General features: G+C 41.9%; 1 protein-coding gene across 1 annotated transcript; it reads right to left on the bottom strand.

The window, feature by feature from the left end:
- Window positions 1-5286: 5286 nt before the first annotated feature.
- Window positions 5287-18432, bottom strand: lbh (LBH regulator of WNT signaling pathway). Its single transcript, XM_083791186.1, has 3 exons — window positions 18221-18432; window positions 11280-11382; window positions 5287-7370 (listed from the first exon to the last, which is right to left on the bottom strand). The coding sequence occupies exons 1-3, from the start codon at window positions 18247-18249 to the stop codon at window positions 7170-7172; spliced, it is 333 nt and encodes a 110-aa protein (XP_083647312.1). The 5' UTR covers window positions 18250-18432; the 3' UTR covers window positions 5287-7169.
- Window positions 18433-18659: the final 227 nt, after the last annotated feature.

Here is an 18659-nt window from a genome sequence, read left to right as displayed (position 1 = left end):
GTTCCCCTTTAGTGCCAATTAAGCACATTTCTATACAAGTCTCCTTCATTATTGCATCAACAGGTCTAAGACCATTTACGAGGAACAATGTGATCATCCACTCACTTTAATAAATCCAAGCTTTATTTGATCAAGTCGACTGTCATGTGTTATGGACTGGTCATTCATGATGATTCATGTGAGTGCTCTCATAATTTACAATTGTAGTGTGGTGCATAGGATAATGGACACTAGGGGACTTAAAACATCAATATCTTATTTTCACAAGAGAAGGTTAAAAGGGGATTAATAAAGGTAGAGGTCAAAATTCTTACATTAGACATGCCATTCCATTTATGCTAGTCTGTGGGGGAAAGAAGAATAACTTTTTTTTTTCAGGCACTGAATACCATGTTTGGGGTTTATTTTGAAATCAGTGTATTGATAGCATTTAAACAAGTTTTTGTTAAAAAAGAAACCCTCATCTGGTTTGTTGTTTTTAAACATTCTTGCCTCTTACGACCTCTTGTGCTTTTCCGTATAGCAGGGAGGGAGGAGGAGAAAGGCGTTTGTAGGGGTTCAAAGAAGGGACATGGATGATTTAAGTCTTTAAGTCTTCTTCATTTTCACCCTTCCATTCCTCCTTGCAATGCATCTCTCCATATTATTCTGTTTTGGAATTCCAACTAAATCTACAGCACGTAATTATGCTTCAGCGATGTACTCCATCTCTCTCTGTTTCAGTCTGTATCTCTTTCTTTCTGTGTCTGTCTCTTGTCTTGCACATGCACTCCTGTTTTGTCCTTTTTCTACCCTGGTCTCTAGGCAGTGAGGGTTAGAGTGGTGGGGCAAAAGTATTCTATTTATATAAGGCCTATAGAAGGGCAGCAGTCTGTGGCTTAGCACATTAACACACAAAAGTACATACGTAAGTTAGTGGACCCCAATAGACTTCCATTGATCAAAACTTTGAAAGCTTGGGGACAAGAAGGCAATATACTCTTACATCACCCTATTAAACAGTGTATGAATCCCATGGCGCTGAGAGTCATCTGAGAGTCATCTGTCATCTGTCATCTGAGAGTCAAATAGTGTGTGTTGTGAACTTATGATTGTGGGTCCACTGTTTAGCACTTGCATTATGTCTTCCCAAGATTTGTCTCTTGAAGAACATGAGTGCAGAACTGTTTGGCAGAGTATTGACCATGCTTGACTTTGATTAATTATGAAGTCGCTGAGGCTTTGTTTTGAATAGCAATCACTGCGTCATTCTCCCTTATCCTCAATAGATGTGTCGTTTGAGGCTATGGGATTTTTAGATCTCAAATGTTTTTAGGGAAAAGACACAGAAAAGACCAAGCTTTTTATCTTTTGTTAAATCACACTGGTTCAATTCTATGGACATACCGTAATGGAATCCAAGATTACTTTTGTAGAGTTTTCATCTGGTCTTTTCTCACGAGTCTTATATTACTTGGCCAACCAAAATTATAATTTGGCCCTGTACTGAAATGTTTTTTTCCCTTCACCTTTTCATCCTCCCACTAGTGTTGTACTGTAAACGGTATGCCCCTCTGCATATCATCCCTTGTTGGCAGTGCCAGATATGTGTCTATGCTTGGTGTCCAGTCTCCAGACAGGTTATAAATATCTAGCAGGGGTTTTGCCTCATGTCCTGAGAGCTCTGCTTTCTTCTCACACTAGAGGAACCATGGGAAAAGAATCTTTCCCTTACGCACATGGTTATATACAAAATCTCCAGACATATGCACCCACTGGCACGCACGCACGCACGCACGCACGCACGCACGCACGCACGCACGCACGCACGCACGCACGCACGCACGCACGCACACACACACGCACACACACACACACACACACACACACAGAGAGAGAGAGTTGTCCTACTCCACGACATAGTGCTGTTACAACAGAGGCCCTGTTTATAATGACATGTTAACTTCTATTACATAACCTCTGCTGTGGGAATGTAGGGTATGTTTCTGTTGCCAAGTATGGGAACCTTGCTGAAACAACAGAGTAGGATGAAAGTCTGGGAGAGAATAGAGAATAAAAGAACAAGGAAACATAGACTGAAAATGGAGAATGGAAACAAAATATGGAAAGAGGTCAGAAAAATACTTCATAGGATAAGCCTTTTGTTCCCCCACTGAGATCCCAGATTTGAGTGAGACAGACAGATCGTGATGTGGGTGAAGGTGCTGGCCTGGGTGTGAGTGTGTTTTTGTAAGGTGTTGGTGTGGACTAGTTGGGAGTCAAAGAGGAGTCAGAGGCTGGCGAGGTCTGACTCTGCTGACACACTGGGATCAGTGACGGGATTGTTTCCATTGGAAAGAATTCCGAGAATGAGCTAGAAGAGCTATCAGTGGCTTCACTCAGAGCACTCTGACAACAGTTTTAATACAGAACCACGCACGCACACACGTAAGCACGCACGCACGCACACACATACATACACACACACACACACACACACACACACACACAGTACGGGGTGTACGCGTTCACAGGCATGCAGCGTTGCATGCCAACAGTGGTGTGCGAGACATAATCCGTCCTTCGATGTAACAGAGGTTCTCTCGCCAAGGCACTTGCCAAATGAAGGCTGTCACCTCTGCTCCCTGGCATGGAGGTTAATAAGCTTATTTACAGTATAAGGACAGACACTCATACATGCTTTCTCGTCTGATACTGTCACTGACAATAACAATAAGCCTCTTTGACATACTTTACTTAGGCTACTTATACATGACAGCCAAAGAGGGAAGCAAGATGTTGGACTATTGCACTATAAACAGCTGAAAACCAAGGTGATTAACCTTTGAACTGGCTTGATAGATGATATAATATACATTTTAATTCTTGCAGAAAATTTGCTTAACTACTCAAAATAAGCAACATTTGGACCTGCGTCGTCTTCTGAGGCCTAGCTATAATTCTTTAGATTTAGATCTCTGACAAAGAGCCAGGGGTGACAAGGCAAAGCAAGCTGCACCCAGCGATCTCTGCAAGCCCTCCACCATTATCGGCCAGTATGTATTAATAACTCTTTATGCTCAGTTTTTTCCAGGAAGAAGGAAGTGAGATAGAATGTCAGCTCATTGTTCTCTTTCCAGGAAGTGACCTTAAGACCTTGAGTGTACCCCCTGGCCAATCTATGAGGCCCTTGGCCCTCTAAAAGCCCTCCTCCTAGCAACTTTGATGGACAGTTCCAGGTACACACTGCAGCAAATAAATGTGACCCGAATGGGTCACTAAAACATTGCAGCAAATTCCTGTTCTTTATTAGTGCTTAAAAAATACTTTTTATTTTTGTTATATCATTGTGGTGAAGGTTTTACGATTTGTTGTACAACAATGTCATACAATTAATTGAAAATTGAAACATTTTCAATTTCATTAACAAACAACACCATTGTATGACAAAATATAACTGAAGCTTAAGGCTGTCTACCTGCATTTCCTATCTAGCCTACTTACTTTGTCTTCAGGTGGTATGGACAAAGCTTCCACAAATGTTCTTGGGTAACCGTAAGCGCACTGACGATGGTCTTGTGACCAAAAAATGTGTCCTCCTATCACTTGGCAGGCAAGAAAATAAAAAGTGGAGTCATCCATAACTTTTTTGTGGTGTGTGAGTATTTCACCTCTTCAGTTCGTCTTAATTTTTGAGACCATCACACCCACAATCAACCTAAGGACAAAGCAATGCTCAACAGTCTACCCTGGACTGGGTAAGCTATGGGCCATATTATATGATGCGAAGCATGCAGAGCTATAGTTCAGGCAGGCAACTCGTGAGCGCGCCTACCTGATAAAATAAAAGAGTTGTCTGACTGAACTTAAATTAAAATTGCCTAATGGGATGGTGCGGTCAGTGGGTCAGGGGACCACTGCACATACAGTATACCTGTATGCCAGTGTCAAATGCACATTGGCCCCCATCAGCACTGATGTGACACAACAGAAACCATCACCATCCCCAATAGGGCCCCCGTCAAATACACATATATGGAGTCATTCTAGACTAGAAAGGGGTGCTGATCAGTTAAGTGTTTTGTGAGATTAGCTCTGGAATACACAGGTGTCTGGAGAAGTGGGTAAACTCTAATTTTGTCAAAGCATTCTTAGGTGGAACAGCACCCTCTAAAATGTCACTTGACTTGGGAGTTGAGGGCATTAAAAAAAGAAAGAAATGATGCGAAGCCTGCATAGCTAGTTCAGGCACTCTTGAACGCGCCTACCTGATCAAGTATCTCATGCACTCTTTACCTGATCAGAGCAGCTATTTAAACTTCTCTGCCTACCTGCTCATTCCTCTCTCCTGCTGTGCGGACGTGCCTCGTTGCTGCTGCTGTCTCCCTGCCTCGCTTGCTGCTAACCTGCTGCTCACGAAGTTTTTGCAAATCCCACTGCATTCATTCCCTGTAATTCTATTTGGCTTATAACTCAACTAAAATGTTAATGTTAAAGGGAATGAATAGGGACAGAGCCCTGACGCTAATCTATGCTCAATATTCTAAATTCATTCTAAGAGTGGTCTGACTGGAACAGTTATGTCTGACTGATAAGTCTATATAATGACTGAAAGAATATTGTAGTCGTGTTGGATAATGGTAATTAATTTATTAAGCATATACTGTACATAGTCACTAAACACTGTTCCTAGACAGAGGCCCTGCACACTATATATATATATCGTAGATTTGACTCAAGTTTCTATTTAAAAATCATTAAACTTATAAGCAATTGTTTTTGCTGCATAATTGCAGATACCATCAAAATTCTGGTATCCGACAGACCTATCCATCATTCTAGTTCTAGTTTGTAGCCTTGGTCTTTGCAGAGAAATATTCTGGTTGTTTTCTTGATTTTACACTAGGCAGACTGGCAACACATACACACAGGCCAAAGGCATCCATCTATGTCCCCGCCCTTGCAGGATAACAATATGGAAACCAAAGAACAGCAAAACAGCGCGCCGTTTATGAGAGTCGGTAAGGTTTGGGGGAGGTTAGACAGGAAGTATGTGGTGTCATATACATTTTGTAAGCATGTACACGTGCTACTCGATTTGCAGAGATTCAGTATGTTCTTCTCAGGAAGTAACACTCCCATCTCTACTCACTGCAGGTGAAGTGAGGGGGCCAAAGGGAGTTTTCAAAATGGAAACGGAACAGAAAGTACCGGTAGACATCTTGACATTGCAAAGATACTGTACAAGAGGGTTAGACCTTCATTACTTTCTTGTGTCAGCAAATATTTCAGTCTTCCACACAACAGTTGAATAGCAAATTCCAATGTTTATTTACAGCCTCTGTTATTAGTCACAGAGAGTGGTCTAGAAAAAAACAAAAGTAAAGATGGCGGCTAATCTCCCTGAGCTTTACATTAATGATGTGGGACCTGTATGTGGTAAATGGCTGAAAGAGATGTTCTGTACATACACAGCCCTAATCCAATCAACATGCTCTGCAAACAGAATCTAAAGTACAAATTATTGTGTACACAAGTTAGGACATCACTCCAAAAACACTCTAAATTGATTCCATGGGGAATAAGTGGTGGATGTAAAGAAATAACTATCCACAGCATTTGCGTTGAAGCAAATGACTAATATGATGCTACCTAGATCAATGACCCTGTGCCAAAAGAACTGACATCACCTGGCAATGTTTTGAGAATAAAGGAACCGACAGGTCATCCAGTTCCCCTTGCCATTGTTGTTAAGGTCCTTCTGGGAAGGTCTAGACTAGTTTACAATGCGATGTCCAGATTTAATACAATCAAGATATTGCATTAACATTGGTGAATTTGCTCCTGTATTGTGCATTACATTATGTCATGGTGTCAAACACTATGGCTGAGTTCAGAAGAACAGGAAGACTAGGCAGGAGTCAACTTTCACTTCTGGCATGAACACAATTAAATAGACCAAAGCTATAATACACAGAGACGCAAAGCACTACAAGGCCTCAGGGGTTGACTATGGTGCAAATATTTACATATCCTTCATTGGGTTTGTATATCAATGTATGACTCGCCATCAGTCTTGATCTTCTTTTGCCATCTTTAAAATCCTCCCCGCTCCTCATTTGAATGCTATAGCGAACTATAGCGAATATTTAGTCATGAGAGCAGTCAATTTGACAAAATTATCACCATTTAAATTCCGTTTGTCCTAAGGCAGGGCAAGGGTGAGGACTAAACCTAAAGCATGCGTGCGCCTCAGTGCATAAATCAGCCTTTATCCCATTCTGGGCGGGGTTCCCTATTTGTACCTTACCCCCTCAGGCCGGGAACCCATATTTGGGTTCTGTACAGTATGTACAGTATTCAAAAATGTAAAAATTTTGATTCTGCTATATCAATATTTGAAGTTTTTCAGAAACCTTAGGTCAGGATTTAGAGGCGTTTTTAGAATCGGCCTTAGGCCTGAATGGGTTAAGTAACATATTGTTCATGTGGGGCACATTACTTGTTTTATTCCCCCCCCCCCCCCCCCCCTTCACTTTCTCAATTTCAGTGAAAGAGCTTCCAGGTTCTCCTATTTATATGAAAATCTGATGCATTCCCACAATAAATGTGCATCATTTAGTCAACCTTGCACAAAATGAACCACAAATTAACAATCCACTGAATCTTTACACAACATACACACTTTGATTATGCATGGGCTCAGCTCAGTAGACAATTAACAATGTCCAGTAACTGAAACAGACAAAGCGCCTTACGGGTACCACAGCAGTTCTGTATATTGAGTATCAAGTCTCTGGGGTCATAACGCCAGCCATTTCGGAGTAAAGAACAGGTGCAGTAGTAGCCTCCTGCAGTGCAAGAGCTGTCCATGGAGCACTGATCTGCCACTGTCCAATGAGACAACCATTCTGGGTTGAGACACACAGGGTGGTAGGCATGGTAGAAAGTTTTAATTATCAAGTGTGCGTATTTGCTCTTCAAGTTTGACTGGATGTGTGAGATCCAGAAAGATGGATTGCAGGATATCTGTGTGTTTTGTTCATCTTCTGGGAGTGATTTGTGTTAAGGAAGATGAAGGGCATCACTGGGTAATTTGTGCCTTGCCAGGAAATCTGAGGTGCAGTACAGCCAGTGTGTATAGGGTGGGCGATGAACAGAGGATGGCCAGAGAAGGGATACCTCAGCTTCTAATGCTGAGAATTCTGTATTGGCTGTCCATTTTGGATATTGCCATTATTCTCCTCCTCATCTTCACTGACCAGGAACTCCTCAGGAGGCCAGCGAAGCTCACCGCTTTCCACTTCGCCCTCTGTGGGCTCAACCACAATGGATGGCAGCCGGTCTTTCAGTTTACAGCAGCGCTCAAAGTCTGTGGGGTCAGGGAATATCTGTAAGGGGACAAGATTAGGGCAAAACATTGAATCTCATATATAAAAAAAAAGAAAAACAGTATAAATCACACTTAATAGGGGGCATTATTGCACCAAAGCAACTGCTAGCCGATTATTCAACACTCAAAATGGAAGATTATATTAGAGCATACGGTATATTGCAGTACTCTGAATTAACAGTCAAGTGAAAATGTATGAAGAAAATTAAGCACATAAATGCATCATTTGTCAAGCAACTTAACTTACAGTGGTAGATGTGTTGTGAAATCAGCACAGGTGTGGTGATCTGTCTACACATTGTGTGAAAGTCCAAGGAAGCAGGTCAGAGAAATTGGGAGCAGCAATACTGGTGTGCAGATCTTTTATTATATAACATTATAGTTTTTGATCCCAGACCAGTATTTTTGGGATGTGCGTGTCTTTTGGCCGTTTATCAGTTTCCCTCTCAACATGAAATCAGCACCCGACATCAATGTGGATTTAAATAATAAAACAAAGGTAATATGAGGAAAGCCCAGCCAGACAGACACTTGTTTATGAGAGCTGACATAGCTATGTGGATCTAAACTGAGATTACATGTGTTCCCTGTTCTGGAGAGATTGGACACCAAACTCGAGACTCTCAGTTCTCAGGAACTGGAGAAATGGCCCAGGGGGAAAAGCCTGCCACTCCTGATCCAAGAACAGCATTTTTGCTGTTGTTTGGATAAAGTGGAAGAATATTTTTAGACCTGCATATTTCACTTGGAGACATTGGATGGGGAAAGCGATGTCGCTGTCTGGGCAAAGAGCCCAGTGGAAAGAAAGCATTAGATGCGGCTGGAGAGAGAGGGAGGGTAAGAGAGAGGGGGTCCAGCTGTGTTCAAGTCATTATGAACACCATAGGAGAGGGAATGGGGAGAAAGACTAAATGTGCTGTAAACGGCTATGTGAATGTGACAATTTGTCAGTGTGAAAGCATGTAGGCACCTTTGTAGCTTTCACATGTGCCAAATACAGCTTTATGTATGAACATATTGTACTATACAGTATGTCAATGTGTGAGTCTACAAAAAAAAAAAATCACCCCGTGTGAAGTGAGGGGCACAGACGTAAAATTCTCCATTCATTGTCAATGGGAATTTAATGTTTGTTTAAGACAAAGTTTGTAGACGGTAACCAGTGACAATGAGACAAATGTGTCTGCAGCTGCTTGCATCCATGTGTATTGGCCAGATTCACCCTCTGCATTTGCTTGCCTGCGTACTCACTATGCATCAGCAACACTAAGAGGAGTCAGGCAGTGAATGACCTTGCCATGCAGTTGACCCCTAGTGGCTAGGGGCCTAGCCAACACGTCATAGCTTGTATTCACTCCCAACGGCAGGATACAGCAACACATTGTCAGCAGCAAGACAGTTCTTGCCATTTTGGGTTCTCACAGGGATGATGGGCAGTGGGGATGTTGTGAGCGTGTGCGTGTGGGAAGTACAATACAATATCTGAATCAGACATCAACGTCCAGAGTTGAGGAAGTGACTGATGCTAGCATCATCACTTCATACAGTATACAAGCTCTCCAAGGACTGGCAGGGACCTTGGGCAGACAGCCAAGATAGGAAGCTAGGTGGGAAGTTGAAGTAGCACATTGGCACTCCGTCTCCACCCCCGGCATCCTAATTTTCCATCTTCTTAGACAGACTTACAACTGTGAGGAAAGGAAACCCATCTCTTCCCAACGGTCAGTCTACATCTACAACTCTACATCCTCTCAAGGGGAGTTGCCTAATATATCATAGTGTGAACAGGCCAGGGCAATTACATTTCCAACTGTACTGTAAAGTTAATACGTTTGATAATGAGCTTAGGTTTTATCAACAACATCTACAATTCAGGGGTGTCAAACTGGTGATCCGTCGTCTTCTTCGGCCCGCCTGCCTCAAGCAAAAAAATAGCCAAAATATAGGCTAATAAGTAAGGCTGCATGATATATCGAACATGTACCTTCATCAGAGTGGAGAATATAAGTATAAATCAAGTTGAGCAAAGCCACTCTTCTCTGCCCCTCTCTCTAACAGACACAGTTAACGATCGCTTGTTAAGTGCCTGCCAGACAGACAATCAGATGAAATGAAGGCAGGTGTAGAGTAGAGTGTAGACTAGTGAACTGAACATGTTCTCTTTATATCAAGTACTTCATACCAGCCCCTTATGAAACTACTTCTCCCCAAATCCAAATGGATTTCATTTTCCATCCTGAATGGCAGTAACTAGCATACAATGAGAACTGAGAAGATCTCCACAAAGGTTTACTCATCAAAACTGATTATAAAACTGTAACCATCAAAGTATGCACTCAACATATAATGGTTATGTGACCATGGCATGTGCATAATATAAAATCTTCTATACTGGTGTATAGGTGAAGGGGGAGGGGCCGCATCGCGACTTGTTTCTGTTCAGAGAGAGAGAGAGAGAGAGAGAGAGCCCACAGATGTGTGGGCATGGGGAAATCATGGAATGGTTTGAACTAAGAAAATGTAAAAATAAGGCATTTTCCCCACATTCCAGTTTTCTGACTTTTTATTTCACAATATATTCCCCAATTTCCACTGAGATTATGGGGTGAATGAATGTGGCCAGACCCATCTTCTCTTTCTGTCATAGTGACATTGTCCTGCATCAGATCATGTCTAAATCAGGTTCTCCAATGTCCAGTAGCCTCTTCGGTTTTTTGAAGATTTTTTGAGTGGTGCAACCACTCCCTTACGGAGCTATGTGTGTGGCTGGCTGGGTCTGAGCACTATGTGTGTGGCTTGCTGGCTGGCTGGGTCTGAGCACTATGTGTGTGGCTGGCTGGCTGGCTGGGTCTGAGCACTATGTGTGTGGCTTGCTGGCTGGCTGGGTCTGAGCATAGATAGATAGATAGATATAGCAGTGACTGACTGAGACATCGAGCGTGCGTCCGCAACTGGTTGTGGCCCCCATCAAGTGACCTTTTGACCAATGCGGCCCTCGCCCCAAGTTGAGTTCGATAACTTATGCATTATACATGCATGTAGAATATTATTCTACATGCATGTATAATGCGTTTGTCTATCATAATCATAACATGAATTTGTAAGTTATCTGAGCTTTGTTAACCAACAAATTGAAAACAGAATATAGGCTCATTACATCTTGTGGGAACTTGATAACTACCATCTCACTTTGCCTGCAATGGTTAACAATATTTCAATGTTACAAGCCAAGTCAATTCTGTGAGTCTAGATTATTTCTGCATGTTTAAACCCTGGACCTGTGACTTCCCAAGCCCCCTTGGCTGTTAGTGTACTCAGGATAAATCTAACATGCTTTATTTTGAGTCATAACATTGCTGCAATACAGGAATTAAACAAAAAATGTATAGCTATATTTAACAGCACCTGGGTGTTCCAGTTGATGAATTGAGTAATAGCTACTAGTCTGTCAGCAGTTGATAATCTAGTAATTAGTTTATGTAATGTAAAATATATCACTGCAATAATTACTCTCCTGTCACAAAAAATATCTTTGCTTGCTTAAGAATCTAAAAATAAATGATTAGGTCTTCGTGTTCCATTAACACAAAGTAGCCTGACCCAGGATTTTGTACGGTTAACGTTACCAGTTTAAGTGCAGTACTGGAACTAACAGTCTCATTCTAATCCCAGCCTCTGCCACTCCAATTAGACAGGTTTCTCAACAGCATTCTAAACGCAGAGTAGTGGAATATTACATCTTAGACTCATAGAAATTCAGTTTGTTTCTGCCAGTCCAAACTCATATGAATCCAAAACATACAACAATAAGAAAAAGTATAGATACAAAAGACCTACCCTAGGGTAGGGGATTAGAATGGAAGTGGTGAGTCATTGGATGAAACACATGGATGCACGTCCGCCTTACCTGGAAGGAGAGCCTGTCCTTGCTGGGGGTGAGCCTCATGTCATCCATGGGGGTGCTGTTGATCATCACCTCAGTCATGTCTCGGCTGGGCATAAACACTGGACTGCAGAGGGTCAGAGAAGGAGAGGAACTGGAGGTTACACATCAAACAAGACAGCAATTCATTTCAAGGACCCCCAGTCTTTGATATGCATTTACTCCACTGAAATGGGGATTTGATACCGTTTTTACCTGTGGGATCCCAGTCACAGTTAAAATCCTCAGCTACATTTAATAGCGCAATGTACAAATGGACTCATAAGAGTCCACGTAAATGCAAGTTACAGACCTGTAAAGGGTCAATTTGGTTCCTCAATCAAGTAGCTGGGGACCTCCTAGAACCCCCTCAAGGACCCCTGGGGTTCCATGGATCACACAGTGAAATAAGGCCAAATTCATGATGTATAAAGATAATCTATGGGTCCATTTCATACTCAGACCGGTATGGGTATTTTCAATGAAAAATCAACACCACGTTTATAATGGAAATGGTTGGATGTTAGAGTACTCCTTGCATGGAAATGCGAGACAGCCAGTGCTGTCAACAGAAGGTTTCAATTGTGTGAACATGACATTAAGAGCAGGTCCACACAGAAGAGTTTGACATTTAAAGCACAGCTTAAACATGCATCCTCCTCGGTTAATATGCAATAGAATTCTGTTGTAGTCATGACAAATTAAACTCTGATCTCAAAATGGGGAAAAATATGCTCCGAGGCTTTACTGGCTTTATCTCCGATCAAGGAAATAATAAAGACCCAAAATATCAACAGCATCACTTCTTTTCAAGTCTTAGTTTTTAATTCACTGCATTGAGGCACAATCTTTACTTAGCCAGTCATGACCACAACACACCAAGCAGCATCTTTTGCACACTGCAACACCTAAATGATGTGGTTTGCTTGCATGAGCCATCTCTATCATACAAGTTCATGTGCACTTGTCTTGCACCAACAATGAGGAGACAGGCATTGTGTCAGCATGCTGTATACATGCAGTGGTTATTTGACTAGGCGGAAACCAGTGTTCTCAGTTCCATCAAAGCTTGGCTAAACTTTCCATTTTAGATTAAAGCAACGGCTGGTTAGGGCTGGGGCGGTATGGGATTTTTATTACCGCGGTTATTGCCGGCCCCCATACCGCCGGTATGGCGGTAATTACCACCCCCCCCCCCCGAATAATAAGAGGGCTAATAAAAGTTACAGGTATGGTGTGTGCGATATTAATTGAGAGATTACCATAATGACAGTAATCATTAAAGGACCACTTTTCAACCTATCTTCATATAATGATCATGATAAAATTGCACTTTTTTTCCCTACTCGGTCTGTGTCACATAGGAGGGCTGTGGGCAGTTCAGAAACCCACCCAACAGTGACATCAATGGAGAATCCAAGCTAATAGAAACTGCAGGCTTTCTAGTCCTGAAAAGTTGCAATGCGAAAATGGAAGCCATCATTCTCATGATAATAAACCCTGTTAGGGTCCATTTGTACACCGAGTTACAGACCCATAAGGGTCCATTTGGTTCCAAACCATCATTTCCCTGGGGACCCCCTGGAACTGCCTCAAGGACCCTGGGGGTCCCCGGAACCAACTTTGGGAATCACTGCTCTATGTAATCTGATCTTTGTAGTCTGATAAACTATTCTCACGTAAATAATTCTCACGTAAATAATCACGTAAATAAATCTTGTTTAAAAAACAATCTGCCTAACGATGATGTCACTGGTGGTCGTGGACGGGTTTCTGAACTGCCCACAGCAGAGTGTGTGTGTGTGTGTGTGTGTCCAGCTGGTGGTCGTTAATGTCAAAGCAATGCCGTTTATGCACTGTCAAATAGGTCTAGGCCTACATCTATTCTAAGGTAGCATATACCCGTTTAGACATATCCTGCTCATTACTGTGCGGAAAAATACATAAATCTTCGTGTTTGAGCACAAAAAGCATTTTGAGAACCCACAAATTTCCACGCTTCGCGCACACACTGTGCACTGTGTGCAGCCCCCCACACACACAATCATTCTACAGTTGTGGCCCCCGGCCTAATCTAATTGAATACCCCTGCCATAAAGCATTACACTTGTTTACAAGAGGGTCCACCATTTTCAATTCATCATATCATTTTGTACACTATGCACAAAAACAGGAAATCATCATAAAGGAGGTAAAAAGGGGGAAAAACGTATACAGTGAGGGGGGAAAGGGGTGGGTGGAGTCAAGGGATTTACATGTCTTAATGACAGTTGGTAGGGCGTTCCACATTTTTGTGGCATAGGAGTGAAATTAATTTAGGTGGACCCTCTTGTAAACAAGTGTCCACTCGCAGTTAACAGACTTTGTATTGAGTTGAAATGTAGTGTAATTCTGCAAACTGTTAATAAATATTTAAATCAATCAATCAATCCTTGTTTGTGCCGAATCTGGGTTGCACATGGTTTTTTGAACTCCCTCTGGTGTTGTTGTGTTGCTGGCAGTCTTAGACTGACTGAGCGTCACTGTTTATTATGATTCACTTTTAATTTCATAAAATAAAATAATAAAACAAAAATGGGGGGGGGGTTAACCGCGGTGAACCCGATACCGCGGTATGCGTTACATACCGGCGGTATGGCGATATTGTGGTTATTGCACCCAGCCCTACGGCTGGTTGTTTATCCATGTTTACTGTACTCTGTAGAGCTACAGTAGTAGAGCAAGAAATGGTATGGTATGTTAAGAAAAAGCTGCCCTCAGACCAGACAGGGGTGTTTTCTTGAGACAAAATGGAGTGGCCTTCTCACGCTCTCTATTTAAAGGCTGGTGCCATGGTGGTCAGTGGCCACTAGCCTGTGGTGATGGTGGTCACCAACAGAAAACATGAGCTGCTAGGTCACACATTCACAGAAATGTTTTAAATAAATCTAAGAATCACACATTTTTTGGGGGCGATATTACTTTTTTTAACTTAATACTACAAAGTAGTCTTTCTAAAGTACAGTAGTTTAATACAAAATAAAAGGTTTTATCATTTGGAGACAATGTTGTAGGACAAGAAAAGTTTATGTTGTCTATTGTCGGGTAGAAAACCTCAGCAGTTGATGTCGCTCCAGGTTGTAACGATGACCCAGTGTGTTATTGATCGATGTTACGCAATGCTCTCCACCTCGGTATAAACTCTTGCTTCTCAGATTCATAATGGTAAGACTAATATAAACGTAAAGAGGATTATTTATTATCTAATCCCAAAAGATATGTACCACAGCATACCGCATAGTGTTTGGTAAATCCCCTTCAATGGCAAAATCTGCAACACACTTTCAGTTTGTGAACAGTCTGCCATCAGGACAAAACCTTTTAGCCATTAGAAGCACTGCGCAAAATACAGATGCATCTATCTGTCTCCATTTGTGACCCATATATCTACCAACTCCTACATGAAGATACCCATGTCTCCACATGTAATGGAATTTCCATTTGTTTGATCAATTTATTCTGCCTAAGAAACGGTCAAAATGACTATTTTCTGTTCAAAAACTATGGACAAAGCACCTACATTCATCAATGCAATAAAGATTTGTTCCAAAATACAAACTAGGGCTTGGCAATGTTTCGGTCATTCTGTTGATCTAATCTTTATATGCTTGTCAATCTAATAATTGCAAACCCCCCTGGCTGTCTTGTCCAACTGCCCCCCACACCAGATCTTTCCGGAATCATTTCAAACAATACTATGCGGTATGCTGTGGTACATATCTTTTGGGATTGGATAAATAATCCTCTAAGTTTATATTAGTCTTACCATTATGAATCTGAGAAGCAAGAGTTTATACCGAGGTGGAGAGCATTGCGTAACATCGATCAATAACACACTGGGTCATCGTTACACCCTGGAGCGACATCAACTGCACTTCATCTATCTATTTTTCCATCCCTAAATTTATACAAACCCTTTTTTGTCACTTGTCAAGTTAACAATAACATCATCACAGCAGAGTAGGTGGCCAGGCTTTAAATGTGACATGAAATGTTACTGGCTGAACCACCTGAACCCTTTGCTGCACCAGTCAGATGCTAGGCATAAACAAAGGCCGGACATCTAAAAGTAAAAAAGTAAGCTTGAAGGATATGCATGGTTTAGCATGGAAACAATGTCAGCCAAAGCAGCTCTTGAGCTCATTTCATCCTCGAGAGGGGACGGGGTGCGGAGGAGGCAGACATAGAGCAGGGGAGAAGCGGTTAGAGGGATGAACACAGAACGGTGACAGTGAGGACCTGAGCAGAAGAAAGAGTGGAGGGAGGGAATAAAGATAAACACTAAGGCCTTGCCAGTCATATTTCTGCTCAGGGATCGTATAAACATCCTGCTCGGCTAAGAATAACAGAACAGCGGCCTAATAAAACATAAAGGGGCACAATGAGAAGGAAGTAGGGGTGCACACGTAACAGCTCAACTCAGGAGGGAGTGAATGTACATACATATCAGTCGGATGCATTACTGTTTTTAAGTGTCAGGCAAGGTTTAACAATTGTATTCCTTTGTCGAAGTGGAACACTTTCTATATTGAAAGTACATGCAAGTGTTCTGTAATCAAGTGAACATTAAAATGCATGACAATCATGACATCATCGTTCACAGCAAGGGGGACATCATGGCCTAAAACATTAACAGTATGCAGTATGTCTATGAACTATATCCATTCAGCAATGCTCAGAATCATAGCCAGAAACTTTGTAGGAAGACAAGTTCTACATAGCACCATGGATTGTAGACTTAAGCTCTGCCATGTATCCAACTCTTCTAGGCTCAAATCATTGTGTTGACAGGTTGGGTGATTGGGTGTACCCGTCTACATGCCAGTGTTTCATTAAAACTCTTAACCTTTGCTCTAGTGGAAGATCATGCACACCATATCTTGCCCGCTTCCTAGTGCCTGACCAGTCCCTGAGCCGTGATGGACATATCTGGCACATGACAATCCATGAATGAACCCCATTTTAGAACAATCAAATCAATAGGATCTCAATATTAGATCAGTATCTTGAATAGGCACTGTGACATGTTATTTTTTATACCCGTGAGGACACTATAAGATGACTTCAACCCCCCAGTGGCTTAATGCCACAGACATGGCATTGGCAGCCAATTGACCGGATTTGTCATTTCATTGGTTTTGTTTCTGTGGTAAAAGCCACTTAGCTCTTGAGCACAACTGACCCAGTAAGCACTAAAGTAGAGAATAGAGATATGCACTGCAGTGTTCCAATCCCATTGAAATTGTGCTTTTGATTATAAATATAAAAAGGAATAGTTTGGATAGCCCAACAGTTATATTGAGCATGTTTCTCCTTAACCCCGTCCCCAACCCTATAATACAGCATATATATATTTATTATAAAGAGGCCACAAATTGTAACAGGGTGGGGTGATCATTTAAAATGAACAAATCCTGTGTACTCAGCACAGACATCTTTAGGACAACTGCTACTTAAAATTAAAGCATAATTCAAAACTAGTCTACCGGTCTACAGGCTGAGTGTCCCTGAATATTATGCATGTAAGCACCAGAGGCCTGTCTGCTGTCTGCCCCAGTGGGCTGACCCATTGCACATGATGGGATATTACATCTTGCATTATTAACATTGTTTCCCCTTGTACCACCTCCAAATGTTACTATATCATAAATCTCTGCTGGAGTGATGACGAGGCAAGGCTGCCGACATTCCGTGCCAATGCTGAGCTGCCTGCTGGCTGAGTTACACAACACTAAAGGTGGTGCGTAACTGCGTATGTATGGTGGTGAAGATTTGTCCTGGGGGGGGGGGTCAGACCATCTCAGAACCCTGAGGAGTGTGCTGAATGAATGGGGTCAGCTAGGAGTAAAATCTGTGCATGAATACAGATGGAGATCAGTTTACTATCTTGTTCACAAATCCGACAAGGGAAGAGAGTTGCGTTTCTTTCGACAGACAATGAATCGAACAGCTCATTTTAGGGTCACAGTTTACACAATGTTTGTAACTAAGATGATAATGGAATTATCTGCCATCATGGGTTCTAGTTCTTCTAGAGTTGGGCTTTCCACATAGCATACCTACGAAACCTATACAAGAAGCAGAGCCTCTGTGTGTTACAGTAAAGAGTTCAAGTGAAAGCTTCCTGGTGTAGAGGCCTGCAGAATTTTACACAGGAGGCTTGCAAAGTTTATTCCAACATTTAGTCTGCAGACAGGAAAACAATTTTACTACTTCAAATAAGTCTATATCAAGTAGGCTAATCTATAGTTATGGTAAAGAAAACCAAAGTGCAGCAACCAATAGACCAATTTCTACCCTGCCTGCACAAAATTGCCTGCTGAATGCACCTGCATGTCATTGTGCCAATGATGTAGACCTAGGCTGATCCATTTTGCTGTTAGATGGAACTTGATGTGTAGAACTTGATGCGACTTTAGATTAAACAAATAAAATCGTATAGTTAAAGTGTAACACTATATAGCCTATCATACGCACTACAAAAAGTATAACCAGGGAGAATACTGATAATAAATAGGAAGTCTGTGGCTTTTGTTTGTAGTGTGACCTTTTCAAATTCAGAGGCTGCACCACACAGAAGTTGAATAAAACGCAAGGATAAACAATAACAATAAAAATTACCACTATAAAACAGGTTATCATCAGAGACATTTAGGACACACACACACACACACACACACACACACACACACACACACACATACAACACACACACACACACACACACACACACACACACACACACACACACACACACACACACACACGAGGAGAAACAAATCATTCTCATTCCAAAGAGAAACCCAGGGACAAAAAAAAAAAAAACTAAAAAACATTCAAAGTAAATACACAAAAGTAAAACGTCGCAAAGGTACAGTCATACTCACCAGTAGATCCTTGTGGAATATACAGACATGAATTCACACCTGCTACAAATTCTGGTGATTAGGGAATCTTCACAACCTGCCTTATATTTCCCCCGAGACGGAACACGGCGTGTAGCCTACTTGTAAATCGAAAGTGGACAGTGTGCTGGCGCAGGCAGTGAAACAACTGCAGCATGCGTGTTGACGCTCTATGAAAGAGTTTAATAATTTCGTCCGTCTGCTTCTGCGGAACGGTTGTACTGAGCATTTATATAAGAGGCGTGTACCTCTGGCTGCCAGAGACACACCCCATTCTCACGAGCCAGAATTCTTCAATGGCAGGGCTATTATCATTGCGAGCCAATCATAGGACAGGTGTCTCGTATCCCAATGACGGCAGCAGGGACCGAAACATTTCATTGGGAATGGTGGAAGATACTCGGTGATGCTGTTGATTTAT

This window comes from Protomyctophum parallelum (assembly GCF_964188405.1).
Source record: "Protomyctophum parallelum genome assembly, chromosome: 20".
NCBI classification, from domain to species: Eukaryota; Metazoa; Chordata; class Actinopteri; order Myctophiformes; family Myctophidae; genus Protomyctophum; species Protomyctophum parallelum.
This window is presented reverse-complemented; position numbering and strand designations above follow the sequence as displayed.